Here is a 17,929-nt window from a genome sequence, read left to right as displayed (position 1 = left end):
ATATATAAACATTTATCATAAAGATATAAATAACCACTTTATTATTGCCTCTAGGGCATATCTCCTTCAGTCTCCCACTTGCACTAGAGTCAATAATCTAGTTTACATTTGTAAAGATATAACACCTTGGCCTTCTGGTGCTTTATCATGTATTGCTCACGGGAGAGGTTTTTAGTCATCGGATCCGACACGCTCGGAAACGTATGTATTTTGTAATTCATTTGCGTCTCAACGCATCACTCATTTCCAAATGAGTTGGCATTAAATATGTTTGATCTTCGGTGGAACCTTAATTCCGCTTGTCCGAAATATGTCACTAATATTGTCACACACAACATAGCTTCAAAGTTCGACTCGTCGGAACTACACCAAGTTCTCAAAGAACCTCTTGACTTAACATCCTTTGTCATTGCCAAAATAATGACATACTCTGCCTTCTTTTGTAGAATCCATCACAATATTTAGAACTCTTCTAAATCTAGCATAGACAACTTCTAGCTCATTGTGCTACCTTTTAAACAACACTTAGTGTAATTTGAGATTGAAATTATATTTTATATGTGACAAAACCAATATCGGTGTAACACCTTACAGCGATTTGTTTGTTATTTCTTCATACAAAAAAAATATATATATATCCTTAGTTCTTCTAAAGTACTCAAGGATATTCTTACTGTCGTCCAATGATCATCATATGAATCATTCTGATATATGCTCATAACACTTTATAGCACATGATATTTGATTGTGTACATATTATTCGTGATCTATAATCACTCATGTGTTTTTACTCATTGAGTGTCAGATACACTCAAGTCTTGTTAAACCTTCACATGACAAGAACATTTTCTTAATATTTCTATATTGAACTACTTCAATATCCATCATATGTACTTTGACTTAAACTTATTTATGTGTTTCAATCTATCTTCATAGATCTTGACACTAAATTTGTTTCAGTCCATATCCTTTCATTGAAGTTAATTCTCAATGAAACCTTTTTAATCAAGTATATAATTACATCATTTATAACCAACTATATGTCACCTACATAAAGTATTATAAATGTGTCTTAGCGCTTCCACTTAATTTCTTGCAAATGCAAGCCTCTTCATCGTCTCTGATGAAATCAAAAACTCTTTGACTATTTCATATGGTGAAGATTCCAACTCCGCTATACTTACTTCATCAAATTGAAGTTTGTATACCTATCTAGTATTCCATGGACCAGCAAAACTCTTGGTTGTATCTTGTATACACCTTTTAATACATACTTCTGATAAGTAATGTATTTTGCCATCCTACTAGCATATCTCATAAAATAAATATGTAGTGATTACTAGAATAATCCACATAGACTATAAGCATTCCTACGGAAGATCTAATCTTATCGTAGTCAACTCTTTGAACTTTGTCGTAAACAATTTTTCGACAAGTCGAGCTTCTTTAAGGATATTCTATCCAAGTCCATAAATTTTATAGATCCATTTACTTTCAAAAAGTATTTATCTATCTTGGATTTCATGGAATATATCCATTTTAACGGAGTCAGGGCCCATCATAACTTTTTTGTTTGTAGTTGGTTTATCATTGTTCAAAATCAATCCTTTGTTCACAAATCATTTATTTGATCACAAAGTAAACCATACCTACAAGGTTCAATATGTACTTCGATCTCCATGACTAAAACACTTTTGTAGTCATGGGAGCCATGATCGTTGTGGCCGCTTCCGAAACCAATTCCGATGCTGCGCTACTCTGATCATTATGCTCAGGTTCACAAACCTTATCAAAATATATTGTCCTCCCACTCAAATACTTCACTAGAAACAATTTCTCGGAAATAAGAAACATTGACAAACACTTTTGTCTTTGTCTTGTGGGAAGAATTCCCAATTAAATCTACTGGGATAACCAACAAAGACATTCATCCGTTTTTGGTTTGTAAACTCTTAGACCAAAATTTAAAGAAAGGACTATTAGGATTTATACCCATGCCATAACTTGTATGGTGTCATTTCAACGGATCATGATGATGCTCTATTTAGTGTAAAAGCGGTAGTCACTAAAGCATAATCCACAAAAATATAATGGCATCATAATATTTTATCTCATCATTAATCCAACAAGGTTTGGATACATCTCTCGGATACTATATCATCATTGTGATACTCCAAGAAATGTGAGTTGTAGAACAATTTCATGACTCTCTTAGATGTTCGCTAAAACTCGTAATTCAAATATTTTCACCATGATCCAATCATAGATATTTGACTTTTCTATTACGATGATTTCCACTTCATGCTGAAATTTATTTGAATCCATTCAAATGTTTCAAACTTCTTCCTTATTGAATATATCCACATATATACTCAATTTATTGTTGAAAGTTTTCATGAAGTATAAGAATCTCCCGCACACAACTATGCCCAGTGAACCATATACATCATCATGTATTTTTCTACTAAGTTAGTTGCCCGTTCAACTCTTGGCCTATGAACGGTATTTTAATCATTATCTTTAGAAAAGATTTGCAAGCGCCAAATGATTCAAAAATCAAATGACTCCAAAAATCCATTTACATGGAGTTCCTTCATGCGTTTCTTTCTAACAAGACCTAAATGGCGGTTCCACAAATAAGTGGAATTCAAATCATTTGCCTTATGGCATTTTAGCGTCAGTGTTATGTATGTGTGTTTCACCATTAAGATTTATAATAACTTATCCATCGTACATGGAGTAATGTCATAATTTGAACAACTCATTGTTTTCATTTGACCGAGCAAAATAACAATTATTAAGTTCTTTATTATAAATTCTAAGGGCTAGATAGAATGCCAACGACGAACATAATAACACTTTATTTTGTTCCGGACGTGCATTCCTATCATATTCCTTGTCGATCACTTAGGCCATCGTATTCTTGTATTGCGTTGTTTTGTATGACACTTCATACCAACCAATATAGTACTAATACCCAAGAATTTCATAGTGTGACTTAACTAGGAATACAACCATAACATGTATATCATTTATATACACTCGAGCTAGACTTTCTAGTCTTTTCTTTTCTTTTTGCCAAAATATCTTTTGCAGTTTCTCTTTTAGCTTTCCTCATTATTCAGAAAACACTTCAACATCATTAACTTCTAGGTTTGTTGGTCAAATACCAATAATCTTGAGGTTCTTACTTTGAAGTTGATCATCATATGATAAGTGTTCCGGATTTCACTATTAGTAACCTTGTAATATGATGAACAATTTCACTCATAATTTTATCCATTGTATCATGATGACTTTCTGAGACCATGTCTATACATGCTAGGCTCATAAAGTTTTAACCTTGGTATTCGCGTGTGCAAATCTGGCTTGCACCCGTTGTATGCACACGTAGAATCTATCACACCCGATCATCACGTGATGCTTCGATACGACGAGTCTTAGCAACGGTGCATACTAAGGATGATAACTTCATGGATATGTGAATATCGTTAGTGCCCCAATAGTTGGAGGATTGTGACGCCTGGCGTCTTCAACCTTCATACATTCCCATAAAACTTATGAGTTTATGTAGTCTCACCATATAATATTCTATCATCTTGCAATAAGGTCTTAGATATCTCATATATCTCATACCTTGATTATTTCTGAAAACTAAATTTTCAGCTCCTTACTTTTCAAACAAATTTGAACTTCAAGTTTGACGGAGACAAGATAACTTTAGGTACTAATTGAAAACATAGCTCTTTGAATCAACAATTTGAGGTTTACTAAAAGTTTGCAATAGGACTTAATCAATTCTTGATTCTTTAACAATACGGTACCAATCCGTAAAGTTTCTTGTCAGATTTTAACAGTATTTCTATCTCAATTACAAGACTAGCGCATAGTACTAAACGGATGCCAATACTACAAAATTAATTCAAAATACTACTCAGACTATGTTTATGATAATTAGTTCATGTTCTAATCTTATTACTAATGAACTCCCACTTAATACAACATCCCTCATAGTTTTTAAGTGGTACACGATCCAAATCCACTACACCAAAACCGATCATCACGTGAGATGATGTAGCTTCAATGGTGAACATCAACATGTTGATCATATCATCCATATGACTCGTGTTCAACCTTTCGGTTTCCGTTGTCCCGAGGCCATGTCTGTACATGCTAGGCTCGTCAAGCAAACCCAAGTATTCTGCGTGTGCAACATGGCTTACACCCGTTGTATATGAACGTTGAATCTATCACATCCGATCATCACGAGATGCTTCGAAACGACGAACTTTGGCAACGGTGCATACGAGGGGAGAACACTTTATTATCTTGATATTAATGTGAGGGATCATCTTATAATGCTACCGTCGCGATTTAAGCAAAATAAGATGCATAAAGGATTAACATCACATGCAATTCATATGTGATATGATATGGCCCTTTAGTCTTTGCGCCTTCGATCTTCATCTCCAAAGCACGGACATGATCTCCATCATCAACGGGCATGATCTCCATCATCGTCGGCATAGCGTCAAGGTTCATGGCGCCGTCTTCATGGTTGTTCACCTCATGTAGCAACTATTACAACTACTTTGAAAAACTACTCAACATGAAATTTAAAGACGACCATAAGGCTCCTGCCGGTTGCCACAATACAATAATGATCATCTCATACATATTCATCATCACATCATGGCCATATCACATCACCAAACCCTGCAAAAACAAGTTAGACGTCTCTAATTTGGTTTGCATATTTTACGTGGTTTAGGGTTTTCGAGAGAGATCTAATCTACCTACGAACATGAACCACAACGATGATACTAGTGTTGTCAATAGAAGAGTAAATTGAATCTTCACTATAGTAGGAGAGACAGACACCCGCAAAGCCTCTTATGCAATACAAGTTGCATGTCGAATGAGGAACAAGTCTCATGAACGCGGTCATGTAAAGTTAGTCCGGGCCGTTTCATCCCACTATGCCACAAAGATGCAAAGTACTCAAACTAAAGATAACAAGAGCATCAACGCCCACAAAACCATTGTGTTCTACTCGTGCAACCATCTATGCATAGACACGGCTCTGATACCACTGTAGGATAACGTTGCATAGAAAACAAAAATTTTCCTACCGCGAACACGCAATCCAAGCCAAGATGCAATCTAGAAGACGGTAGCAACGAGGGGGTATCGAGTCTCACCCTTGAAGAGATTCCAAAGCCTACAAGATGAGGGCTCTTGTTGCTGCGGTAGACGTTCACTTGCCGCTTGCAAAAGCGCGTAGAAGATCTTGATCACGATCGGTTCCGGCGCCACGAACGGGCAGCACCTCCGTACTCGGTCACACGTTCGGTTGTTGATGAAGACGACGTCCACCTCCCCGTTCCAGCGGGTAGCGGAAGTAGTAGCTCCTCTTGAATCCGACAGCACGACGGCGTGGTGTCGGTGGTGGTGGAGAAATCCGGCGGAGCTTCGCTTAAGCGTGCGGTATGTGGTGGAGGAGAGAGACCGCTAGGGTTTGGGGAGAGGGGCGCCGGCTAGGGCACCCTTGAGGGGTGCGGCCATGGTGGTGGCTTGAGTGGCCGGCCAGCCCCTCTCTCCCCCTCTTTATATAGGTGGAGGCCCCAAGGTTTAGGTCAAAGAGTCTGAATAAGACCCCAACAAAAACCTTCCAAGTGTCCAAACCTAGGGGGAGTGGGACTCCCCCCCTTTCCTTGGTGGGGTGGCCGGCCACCATGGTGGGGAGTCCACTTGGGACTCCTCCTCCCTTAGGTTGGCCGGCCAAGGTGGGTGGAGTCCCTCTGGGACTCCACCTTCCATCCTTATTTCTTCCGGACTTTTCTAGAACCTTCTAGAACCTTCCGTAGAACCTTCCGGATCATTTTAATTCACATAAAATGACATCCTATATATGAATCTTATTCTCCGGACCATTCCGGAACTCCTCATGATGTCCGGGATCTCATCCGGGACTCCGAACAAATATTCGAACTCCATTCCATATTCAAGTACTACCATTTCAACATCCAACTTTAAGTGTGTCACCCTACGGTTCGTGAACTATGCGGACATGGTTGAGTACTCACTCCGACCAATAACCAATAGCGGGATCTGGAGATCCATAATGGTTCCCACATATTCAACGATGACTTTAGTGATCGAATGAACCATTCACATACGATACCAATTCCCTTTGTCACGCGATATTTTACTTGTCCGAGGTTTGATCTTCGGTATCACTCTATACCTTGTTCAACCTCGTCTCCTGACAAGTACTCTTTACTCGTACCGTGGTATGTGGTCTCTTATGAACTTATTCATATGCTTGCAAGACATTAGACGATATTCCACCGAGAGGGCCCGGAGTATATCTATCCGTCATCGGGATGGACAAATCCCACTATTGATCCATATGCCTCAACTCATACTTTCCGGATACTTAATCCCACCTTTATAACCACCCATTTACGCGAGTGGCGTTTGATGTAATCAAAGTACCTTTCCGGTATAAGTGATTTACATGATCTCATGGTCATAAGGACTAGGTAACTATGTATCGAAAGCTTATAGCAAATAACTTAATGACGAGATCTTATGCTACGCTTAATTGGGTGTGTCCATTACATCATTCATATAATGATATAACCTTGTTATTAATAACATCCAATGTTCATGTTTATGGAACTAATCATCCATTAATCAACAAGCTAGTTTAAGAGGCATACTAGAGACTTCTTGTTGTCTACATATCACACATGTACTAATGTTTCGGTTAATACAATTATAGCATGATATATAAACATTTATCATAAAGATATAAATAACCACTTTATTATTGCCTCTAGGGCATATCTCCTTCAAAACAGTGCCCCCGCACGAATTAGAAATTGGGAAAAAGAATTAGCCCGTATGCCCCAAGGCCTTAAGGCCCATTAGTACTTTCAGGGCCATATTTCTTAGTGTAACTCGATGACAAGTTTTAATAAGATTGAATACGTGTCTTGTATTTTTTTATATAACTAATTAACCTCATGATTCTTTTTTTAGTGCCTATATTTTCATATCCGAAAGGATATACTCCCTCCATTTTAGTTTACTAGTCATAGACATGAACCTAGGTCGTTAATTTGATCTATATATAATATTACCAATTAAAAGTATAAAAATAAAAGTTTTTAATGGTATATTTTTGGTATATATCTTATTTTAAGTTGGTCAAATTGACGACCTATAGGTACACGTAGGACGAGTAAACTGAAATAGAGGGAGTATTATAAATGAGAGTGGAGTTTGTACTTACACATATGGGTGTGAGCGTTTTCACCACCGTTCTTTATTTCTCGAGATTCATGCTCACCATGGTAGTTGAAAAAGATTCCTTTCTTTGTTCTCTTTTTATCTAAATCTGAAAGCACAATAGATGGTGACGGAAACATCTACACCCATACCCATGCATGTAAATACATAAGTATTTCTCTAGTTGTAAAATTGACTGATAATTATCGTCAAGAGATATAATGCACCATTGTGACACAAAACTTTTACACATTATTTATTGCATATTGTATTTGTATATCTCCCTTTTATATCAGGGTTATGTTGAGAGCAAAGAGATATTTCTTTTCTAACTCCATCCTAAACATAAGGCTTATATTATTTTTAGAAAGTCAAACTATGTCCAGTTTGACTTACCTTTTACCAAAAATCATTAACATGCAAAATAAAAAATTAATATCATTAAATAAATAATGAAATTTATTTTTGTATAGTCTACAAAATATTATATTTATTGGTCGGTTGTTCTATAATTTTAGTTAAACTTTACTTTGTTTGACTTTTTTAAAAAAGGCTTAAGGTTTGGGATGGAGGTAGTATAATACATTTCTCCATCACACAACACATCTTCGAAAGCATGTCGTTACTTTTAATCTCCAAAATGAATTTTGCAATCTAATGGAATTCGTTTTCCGATATAGCATTTAATCTCGGTTCATCGTACTACAATGGAAGTACATGCACGAACTGGTAGCATAGGAGCAAAGCAATCGCAAACGATCAGCACCGTGTGCATCAGGAGAGACCAATAATGAAGAAGCTAAAAAAGTGAAAGAACAGAAGGAAATATCAGGCTCAGGAAACCAACAATGCGCGTGGCATATTCTCGGCTCAGTTGCACTGCGGGCTAACGGAGAAGTCGTCGACGGGGAAGGACTGGGATATCAGCCCGGCCTTAAGCTTGAGCTTGTCGCCGTCGCGGCCGACCTCCCCGATTCCGACCCACGCAAAAAGGATCTTCACCTTGACGCCCTCGAGGCCGCTGATGGAGTCGTTCTGGATCTTCCCTGCGACACGGCTGCTGTAGCGAACGCTGTACTGGTTGGCGACACGGAGATGGCAGTCGTCGGGGAAGTTCACCTGGAAAGAGCCGTCCTGCTGGATCTTGTAGCTCTCCGCTCCTTTCGGGAGGACGCCTGGTGGGAAGTCGTATCGACTTAGCATTTCGTACGCCGTCAGCGTTGTGGTTGAGTTGCTGCCTCCGGCTTCGGGTGCCGGGGCGGGAGCCGGGGCTTGAGCTGTCACGGTGGCGGTTAGAACTATGGCTGCCACTGCCACGAGGAGGGGGAGCGGATGCTTCGCCATTGTTGGTGTCTTTTTGGGCTATTGAGGTAAGTGAATTGGACACCACTGCAAAGTTTGTGTATGCACTCCCAATATTCGTAAGCACACAATATATAGTGAGATGATAGATCAAGAAAATCTTTGGAGTACAATAAATCAGAATATATAGGAAATCTACTAGATTATATTTTCTTGTAAACTGGATATACGCTAGATATATATGGTCATTTATTCTACAAATCACATGCACAAACTGAATCTTTATATTTATATTAGTACGACTTTTTTGAAGAAATTTGTAATAATTGAGGTAGAAGTGATTTGCTCCTAGGACTACTTTGGACACATCATATATTGACTCGTTATGTTTTGAAAACCTTGAGCCCCGTTAGTAACTCCTTTGGCAATGCCTCGCTTGATCCAAGGTGAAAGATATGTACATGACTAATAGGAAAAATTAAAGATACATGTAACCATTTGTTGTCTAAATAATAGATAAAATCATTAATATACTCCCTCCATACCTGTTTATAGGGCAATTACGTATTTCAAGAAAGAACTTTAATTACTAATTTTATCAGTAAATATAAGATATATATCACAAAAATTATACTATTGAAAACTTCTTTTGAATAGGAATCCAATGGTATATATTTTTTTTGTCATATATCTTATATTTTATTGACCAAATTTGTGGTCAATTTTTTTTCTGGAAATACGTAGTTACCATGTAAACCGGTATGGATGTAGTATTTATGGATTTCCTAGAATCATGATTATTTATAGATTTCCTAGAATCATGATTACAACTAGTTTTTAACCTGTTTGCCACAACTAACGAAAAAACGACGAGAGGCGTAATTAGAGGAAGGAGATGTGTCCGAAGCCCGTCGTCGAGTGGTGCTCCCACTCGATGGGGGGGGGAGAAGGACGCGGTGCTAGGGTTGCCTCCGTCCATCTCCGTCGTCGCGCGTCGTCAGGGACGGAGCATCATCGCACGCATCGCGCCTGCCGGAGGAAGATGTTTGAGGTTCTTGACCTTGATAGCTGTGACGAGGAAGGCTCGTGCTCGAAGATGGAAGTGGTGATGTCTCCGGGTCCAAAGGCAGTGAAGCTAGGATGTTTCATGGCGTAGGCGTTTGGATCTGGGACTGTCGCGCCGATGAGCCATGCGGTGGTGACCGATGGGGGCCATCGTTGGTTGCCTCGCCTTGCCTTCCCTCTGATGTGACGTCGGTGCATCCGGCTCCGGCTTGCGCAAAGCGGAGTTCCCTCCACTTCCCTCTCGGCCGTCAGCGGATGCGGGTGCGGCGACTCGTACCCCTATTGTCAATGGCTGGGAGGCCTCGATATCTGTGATCTTGGTCGTAGTTATGCTGATCTTACTTCATACGCCGCTGGTATGGAGTGGGGTGAGGCAGCTAGGTTAAGGGCAGATGCCTTCGGTGGCTGGTGTGGGTCTAGTGGTTTGCGGGCCGGTTGGGGCATGTGGGCTAGTGTCTGGAGGGGCCAGTTCACGTACCTATCCATTGGTGGAGCCGATGCTATACACGTGTCTAGGGGCATTTTTCTGTGGACGAGATCACTTCTTAGTCTTCCGTCCTGAGGTGTGATGGTCGTACCCTCAGATTGTCTCGCGGTGGGCAGACGCCAATGGTACTTAAGAAGTGGGTGTGGCTTCCTCCAGGAACACTAGATCTTTCACGAAAAGGCAACAAGTACAGATCAAAGGCGAAGTGACTGATACAGGAGAGCCACCCAAGCTACAGTGCTCTCTATGCACGTCTGGTTAGCATGGAGCGAGGCTAGCATGAGGCCAACTAAGGGAAGCGACCCTATGAGGAGGTCTCGGGCGGTGATATGAGGCACCACAAGCAGTATCTGCGTCAACGCCTCGGCCATGAGCAGTAAGAGCACGACAACAACAGTGGGACAAGGCCAACTCCTCGAAGTGGCGGCTGGAGGACACTAGGACGGACATCGAGCTCCTGCCCCTCCTCCCCCGCACCAGAACACGCGAGGGCGCAAATGTGGTCAGGGTGTAGGGACACACATGCCAAAGCCTACAAGGGTGGCCCCGTCCTCCTCAACGCCGGTGGTGGCTACAGAGGGGACGATAGAGGACATTGCTCAAGAGGCGGCCCGAATAATATATTACAAATGTGGGCAACCTGGCCATGTGTAAGATGAGTGTGCATCTATTATGTGATGTGTGAACTGCAACAAGGAAGGCCACCTATCGTGACAAGGTCGTGCATGCCAAACATTAGTCTCATCAAAACACTAGTGTATACATGGTTAACAATATTATCAAATTATGCAAAGAGAAACGAAACACGCCTCAACATTCATAGTCTTCCATCAAAGGTTCCATACTTAGAAAGTATAACTTCATTGGACTCAAATACCAACTTAAACCCGTCTTCCATAAGGCGGGAACCGCTAACTAGGTTCTTCTTGATAGAAGAGGCATGCTTAATGTTCTTCAACTACATGATATTTCCTAACTGAACTTCAGGTTTGTCGTGTCAACACCAAGAACAATAGCATGCAACTCATTACACATCATGACAGCTGAACCTCTGGCTTGTTAAGAGGTAAACATGAAGATGTCAGCACACACATGAACATTAGCACATGTATCAATCCGCCATTTTTTGGGCTGAAACACCCAGAGACCAATAGGGACATACCCTAAAGTTCTTTCCTCTGTGTTGCCAATGATCATGTTGATAGAATTGAAATTATGCCCTGCTCGACCCTTCTTCCCCTTGCGTTGAGGACAATGAGCCCAATGACCCTTCTCGTTGTTAACCCAACAAGGTTCTTCCTTCTTTGTTTCCTCTTCTTCTTAAATTTGGTAGTATGAGCTATTTTGTTGTTTTCCTTTGGACTTGTGGGTGTTTTTTATGTACATGTTGGCAACAGAACATCCCTCGACTCCACTAATGTGTTTTTCTTTGCCCCTTTCATTCTCTTAAACATCTAGAGCCCTATGATGTTCTCGATGGAGAACTCATGCCTCTGATGATTTAGGGAAGTGGCAAAGGTCCTCCACAAAGGGGAAGCTTAGTGTCAATGCATCATGCGATAAACTTTTCTGTAGCATATACCTGAAGAGCTCAAATTCATTTTCCATGTTCTACATCTCATGAGCTTATTCTGTAGTCACAAAAGTTCTTAGTAGCATATAGTTCACCTCCAGCATCGGCAGCACCGAACTTAGCGCCAACGCATCCCGCGGTTCCTTCCCATCTCGGACGTGCAAATAAGCATCCACCAAATTGTCTCCAAGCACTCAAGATGGCACCCACAAAGAGAACGGTGGCATCTACAATCCGGTGCACACCTATAGCAGTGAGGCACAAGTAGGTTCTTGTCGGCCATTGTTTGAAATGAGAACCCGTAAATGGGCTCGGTTTAAGCGCACCCGCAAACCATACAGTGAAAGTTTTCTAAATATATATGGTTTTTGGATTATTAGATTGTTAGCAAATTTCTATGTGATTTTAATTTTCAAAAGCATCATCACACAAGCACTAGCCGACTTAACCACATGCATGAGACCGATTACATGTAGCAGAGCTGCATATGAACTAGAACTAGTGCAAAGTAAGAGGGGAAGATCATGCACATGCCGATCGGTAACGTTGCCACACCATCATCATTGTTGATGTCGCCCATAGTTTTGTCGGGGTCACCGAATACATGGAGGTTGGCGAGGAAGCAGCAAGCCGGCTAGATCGAAGTAAGCCGGCGATGAAGAACTCAAGCTAGGTAGTCACGGCGAGACACTTCCCAAAACTCTTATCGTCTGCCTCCTGGTATAGGATAGCGGGCAGGCTTACACACCTGAAAGGCAGATATGCTTTGCCGATTTTAGACCAAATCTGTTACAACTAATTTGGAACGGAGGAAATTACTTTTTTTGCGGGAAATACGTCGTCCGTTATTCAGCTAGAATAAACCTGCTGCCGAGCCGGTGGAACAAGCCGGGCACCGCCGAGGGTCGACGGTAGAAGAAGGCTTTTGTTTTGACAGGAAAGCATTGTCCGTATTTGGAGTCATACAAGGTCACCGCTGAGGCACGCGGACGCGGGAACGAAAAACACTGCAAAAAGACCCATATTTGGTGTTCGCGGACGCTGACTCCATGCTATTTTAGCTGCACGACATATCATACTCTAACCACAGCGCCTCACTTCCTTATCGCATCTAAATCTGACGTGTGTGATGTAGACACGCAAAATTGTCCGAGGCTAATTAAAGATCAGGTCGAGGAAAGGATCAAGTTAGGTGCCAAGTCCCAGGCTCCCAGCAGGCCACCGTGTGAATTTGCACAGGGAAATCATGGAGCCCCTGCGGCTCGTCTTCCTCCTACTCTGCTTCTTCCCCGCTCTCCATCCTTTCTGCTCCGCCGAGGCGGCTCCGACGCTAGTCACCAGCCTTCCGGGCTTCGACGGCGCCCTCCCGTTCCGCCTCGAGACCGGGTAGCCATTATTCCTCAAGGCTGTCTGAACCAGTGAGTGATACGTCGATGGCAAGTGCGTTTGCTTACCAGCTCCCTTTTGCAGGTACGTGACCGTGGACGAGGAGAACGGCGCCGAGCTCTTCTACTACTTCATCGAGTCCGAGGGCGATCCGCGGCGCGACCCGGTCCTCCTCTGGCTCACCGGCGGCGACCGCTGCTCCGTGCTCAGCGCGCTCTTCTTCGAGATAGGTCAGCAACTTCACCTCTGGCTCTGATCAGACATTCAGACGCCACTGAAAACCTCTGTTTCCTTCTCTAGGGTTCAGTATGCAGTACTAAGTACTAACGCAATTGCTTATGCAGGCCCGTTGAAATTCATCATAGAGCCATACAATCAGAATGGAACCGTCCCACGCCTGAGGTACCATCCCTACTCTTGGACCAAGGTCGCGAGTGTCTTGTTCATTGACTCGCCGGTCGGCGCCGGCTTTTCCTTCTCCCGGAACCCCAAGGGCTATGACGTTGGAGATGTCTCTTCTTCGCTGCAGCTCAAAACGTTTCTCACCAAGGTATGCAAAGGAAAAAGGTTTCTCATGGAAGTCCATCAAGCTTCCCTATGCTGCCGCTGCTGCAATTCTTCTGCAAGAGCAAATAGTTTTGATTTGTTCGCTAGTAGTTACTACTTTTTTGTGTACATCTTTTCGATCAGTGGTTCACTGAGCACCCGGATTACCTCGAAAATCCTTTCTACCTCGGAGGAGACTCGCGCGGTGGGTTGTTCGTTCCATTCCTCGCACAGAAGATCTCAGAAGGTAGTACATTACTAGCGTGACTCGTTTATGGTTCTTTGGAAAGGTAAATATAGTGAAATACTGGCTCGTTGCATACTTCAACACTATGATGTTTTGATTCAGATATTGAAGCTGGATTGAGCCCGATAATTAATCTGAAGGTACTCGAACAATCACACAGTATCCATTCCAGCTGTACCTATAGGCAGCAACTTCCACTGGCTGACAACACTTATTTGTGCTATGGTTAGGGGTATCTGGTAGGCAACCCGGGTACAGGCGAAAGCATTGATAGTGAATCAAGAGTGCCATTTCTTCACGGAATGGGGATCATTTCAGACCAGCTGTACGAGGTGATCAATTATTCACAACCTTCCAACTCATCTTGCTCAATCACCTATTGACCTGCAGCTAACTACTGTACTAAAGATTCCTCACTATGAGGTTGCTTAATTCCATGTCCATGTTCTCACATTGCTTGCGTATGATCGATCTTCAGACGATAAAGGAGCACTGCCAACCAGGATATTATCTCACCCCCAAGAATATGCTTTGCGCTCAAGCTATGGACAGATTCAACACAGTAAGGATAAAACTTCTTTGACATCCCCCGTCTCGGTTTGTGTATAAATTCAGTGAAAAATGAGGGATACTTTGTTTCCTATCCCTACCATGACATTCACCAGTTTTTCACTTGCATGATAAACTTATTATGTGATTTTGTTTCACACCTTAGTTTTTCATCTAGCTATTCTTGCAAAAACTAATTGATGTTTCCGGCTGTAAAGTTGCTTACCTTGATCGAGAGAGGAGAAAGCGTAAGTGTCGCTCCGGCAACTCATATCATTTTTATTTTCTGTGAAACCAAGCGGCATCATTCTCTCAGACATTTCATCGAGCACCTCATGTGCATGGGAAAGAAAAGCAAACAAGCACACAACCCTCACACCTTCCACCAAGAAAAAATAGAGAGAGGGCTGGTTGGGGTGAGCTGAATTTATAGCCAACCACGTGCCCCGCGACAAACCTTTAGCACCGGTTCGTGACATGAACCGGTGCTAAAGATCTCGTACGAACCGGTGCTAAAGCTCTGCTAGTCCCCTGCGACGCCCTGACCGCACGAAACGGTGCTAATGCAACCTTTAATTTTGGTTCGTAGAACAGCCGGTGCTAATGCTCTTTGGAGCACAAAATCAAAGCCTTGTTTTCTACTACTGCTTGTTTCCTATCCTGACCATGACATTCACCAGTTTTTCACTTGCATGATAAACTTATTATGTGATTTTGTTTCACACCTTAATTTTTCATCTAGCTATTCTTGCAAAAACTAATTGATGTTTCCCCTGCAGTTGTATGATGAAATCTCCCATTCACACGTTTTGTATAAGAAGTGCTTTTATGTGTCTCCCCGCCCAAACGATCCTACCATAGAAAGAAAGATCTTGAAGGAGGAAGTCAGAGTACTAAAAACCCCACCACCTCGTCCTCCAATGGATTGCCAAGTAAGCTCACCGTGATTTACTTCATTGGATTGTGTGCATCTTTATTATGCAGAGACCGGGTATAACTCGTTCCGTCGTATCGCCTCGATGCATACTATTGATTTAACAAAAAACTATATTTATCGAAAAAATTTAAGTCATCTTATGATTAGGACCTGATCAAGCAAAACCAAGAAAAAAGGAGTAGGGATTTCTGGCTCCTGAGCTCGATTGATCCCTTTAATTTTAATAAGTCAAAATCATGTTCACAATTTTAAAAAATATAACTAGAGATGTATGCTACAAACTTGAAGAGTCTAAATTCGAAGTACATTGTATTCTAAGCTACACGATCATAATAAAAAGTATGAATTAATGAATAGTGAAAAAATTATATAGTATGCTCCATGAACACAACATAAATGCCCATCCATAGATGCTGAAGATGATAAAGATAAACAAAATGCTCCAGAGAAGGAAATATGCCTAAAATATGCATTCGGTGATATTCTTATCCTAGTCGTGGTTGGAATCGAAATGCTAGAATTATTTAGAGGCATGCAATAATTTTCTATTATATAGTTGTAGACCAGAAATAAATTTTTGGGAGCATATATTAGGAAATCTTCTAGGGACGAGCACTTTTGACATCTAGTTAATTCCCTCTCCTCGCTCTAGATTGGTGAGTATGCTATGCAAGTCTTTCTTAAGATTGAGATGAATAATAGATATTTTACACAAAATAGATTACAAGGTATGATCTTAGGTCAAAAAATCGGTGACCAAAACACAATATTTAATAGTTCATTATACTTAGTTTTAGTTTTGAATGTCTATCAGTTGTTGTTCACTAACACAAAGACAACCCACCTAAGCTTGGTGCGTTATGCTTTCGGAGAATTCCTAGCATTTCTCTTTCTTCTACCATGTCTACTTTTTCCAAAATATCTAAATATTTTTGCTTTGAGAAATCCCAAATACAAAAGGAATCACATTAATATGTTTCTTCACTTTTAAACCTGTTTTTGAATAATGTTAAAACTTTTCATTATCTACAGAATTATGGTAACTACTTGTCGTATTTCTGGGCCAACAACAACATCACTAGGGAAACTCTTGGGATTAGGAAGGTAAAATAGTAGATTTCTGCCCAAAGGAGAAAATTAATCCTACTATATATATACCCTAAATTAACCCTTATAGCTGTCTCTGCACCAATCACTTAGGGGAGCAAGGACGAATGGGTGAGATGCCATGATGGAGATCTACCGTATTCTTCAGACATCAAGAGCAGCATAAAGTACCACCGTAATATAACGACAAAAGGTTATCGTGCCTTGGTTTACAGGTAAATACTAGTAATATTAAAACAATATGGCGAATTTTTAATTTTATGGTTGGAAGGATGCTATATCAACTGTTCAAGAGATAATTGTTCAAAGTTGATTATCCTACATACAACCATACAATAGGAGATGCTTCAATATCCATATGCAAATATGACTTGTCATATTTTCATTTTGCCAACCTCTCAACTCTCTTCCTGGTACAGTGGAGACCATGATGCTGTTGTACCATTTCTGGGTACACAGTCTTGGGTGAGATCACTCAATTTCCCCATCGTGGATGAATGGAGAGCTTGGCATCTTGATGGACAATCCGCTGGGTAATAGAAGAAACCACAAAACATGTTCATTAAATATTGTGATTACTCGCTTCTATATTACTCATAAGCTGCTTTTTACGGCGTCCCTTATGTTTTTAAATATAATATATTTGCAGATTCACGATAACATACACGAATAACCTGACGTTCGCTACCATAAAGGTAATATGCTATCTATATCCACCCTCCTATATGACACCACTGAGATTCGAAATACAAAAATTGTCTTCTTATTACATTCACTATGATCGGACCATTCAATTGGGCAATTGACATTGCATATTCAAAAACATAAGAGTTGCATATCTAACGGACTTCATAATTTCGAGTAGATTATGTATTAATCATATTGTATATTTCTGAAAAATAGGGTGGTGGACACACTGCGCCGGAGTTCCAACCAGAGAGATGCCTCTCTATGTTCAGCCGTTGGATTTATGGTGGACCCCTTTGATTAATGTTTTTGATTAATGTGTGTGATCTAGAAATACATAATGTTTGGATGGAAAGAAATATTATGTGAGGATGTGGGTCTATTTCATGGATAACTTATTTTCATATTTTGCATACTAGATTTGTATTTGCTAATTTTTATGTTTATTTCACTTGTTATTACTACTAGCTTTTGAACTTTTTCTTATAAAGGGTGTTTTCACTAGTGCGGAGTAGCCTGTTGGTGGCATGTCAGAAATAGTGTTAGTGACAAGCTTCGGTATGAACTTGATCTTTTGCTTCATTGATTATATACGCTCAAAAGAACTTTCTTTCACTGGTTTCAGACCAATTCAACGTAGTTCGACACTTTCTGCCATACTGATGATGGCTATTAAGAACACCAAAATATCTTGATACGTTGGGACTCCAAGTACAGAGTATTGTATCAGCAGATTATTTTTTCCAC

At 40.8% G+C, this 17,929-nt stretch overlaps 1 protein-coding gene across 1 annotated transcript; it reads left to right on the top strand.

Moving 5' to 3' along the window:
- The first annotated feature begins 12,819 nt into the window (after window positions 1-12,819).
- LOC124703632 (serine carboxypeptidase-like 11) lies at window positions 12,820-17,626 on the top strand. Its single transcript, XM_047235859.1, has 13 exons — window positions 12,820-13,109; window positions 13,194-13,339; window positions 13,454-13,659; window positions 13,800-13,902; window positions 14,005-14,042; window positions 14,133-14,234; window positions 14,381-14,464; window positions 15,231-15,383; window positions 16,421-16,492; window positions 16,589-16,710; window positions 16,915-17,028; window positions 17,145-17,190; window positions 17,399-17,626. The coding sequence occupies exons 1-13, from the start codon at window positions 12,970-12,972 to the stop codon at window positions 17,480-17,482; spliced, it is 1,410 nt and encodes a 469-aa protein (XP_047091815.1). The 5' UTR covers window positions 12,820-12,969; the 3' UTR covers window positions 17,483-17,626.
- The last annotated feature ends 303 nt before the right edge of the window (window positions 17,627-17,929 follow it).

This window comes from Lolium rigidum, chromosome 3 (genome assembly GCF_022539505.1).
Source record: "Lolium rigidum isolate FL_2022 chromosome 3, APGP_CSIRO_Lrig_0.1, whole genome shotgun sequence".
NCBI classification, from domain to species: domain Eukaryota; kingdom Viridiplantae; phylum Streptophyta; class Magnoliopsida; order Poales; family Poaceae; genus Lolium; species Lolium rigidum.
This window is presented reverse-complemented; position numbering and strand designations above follow the sequence as displayed.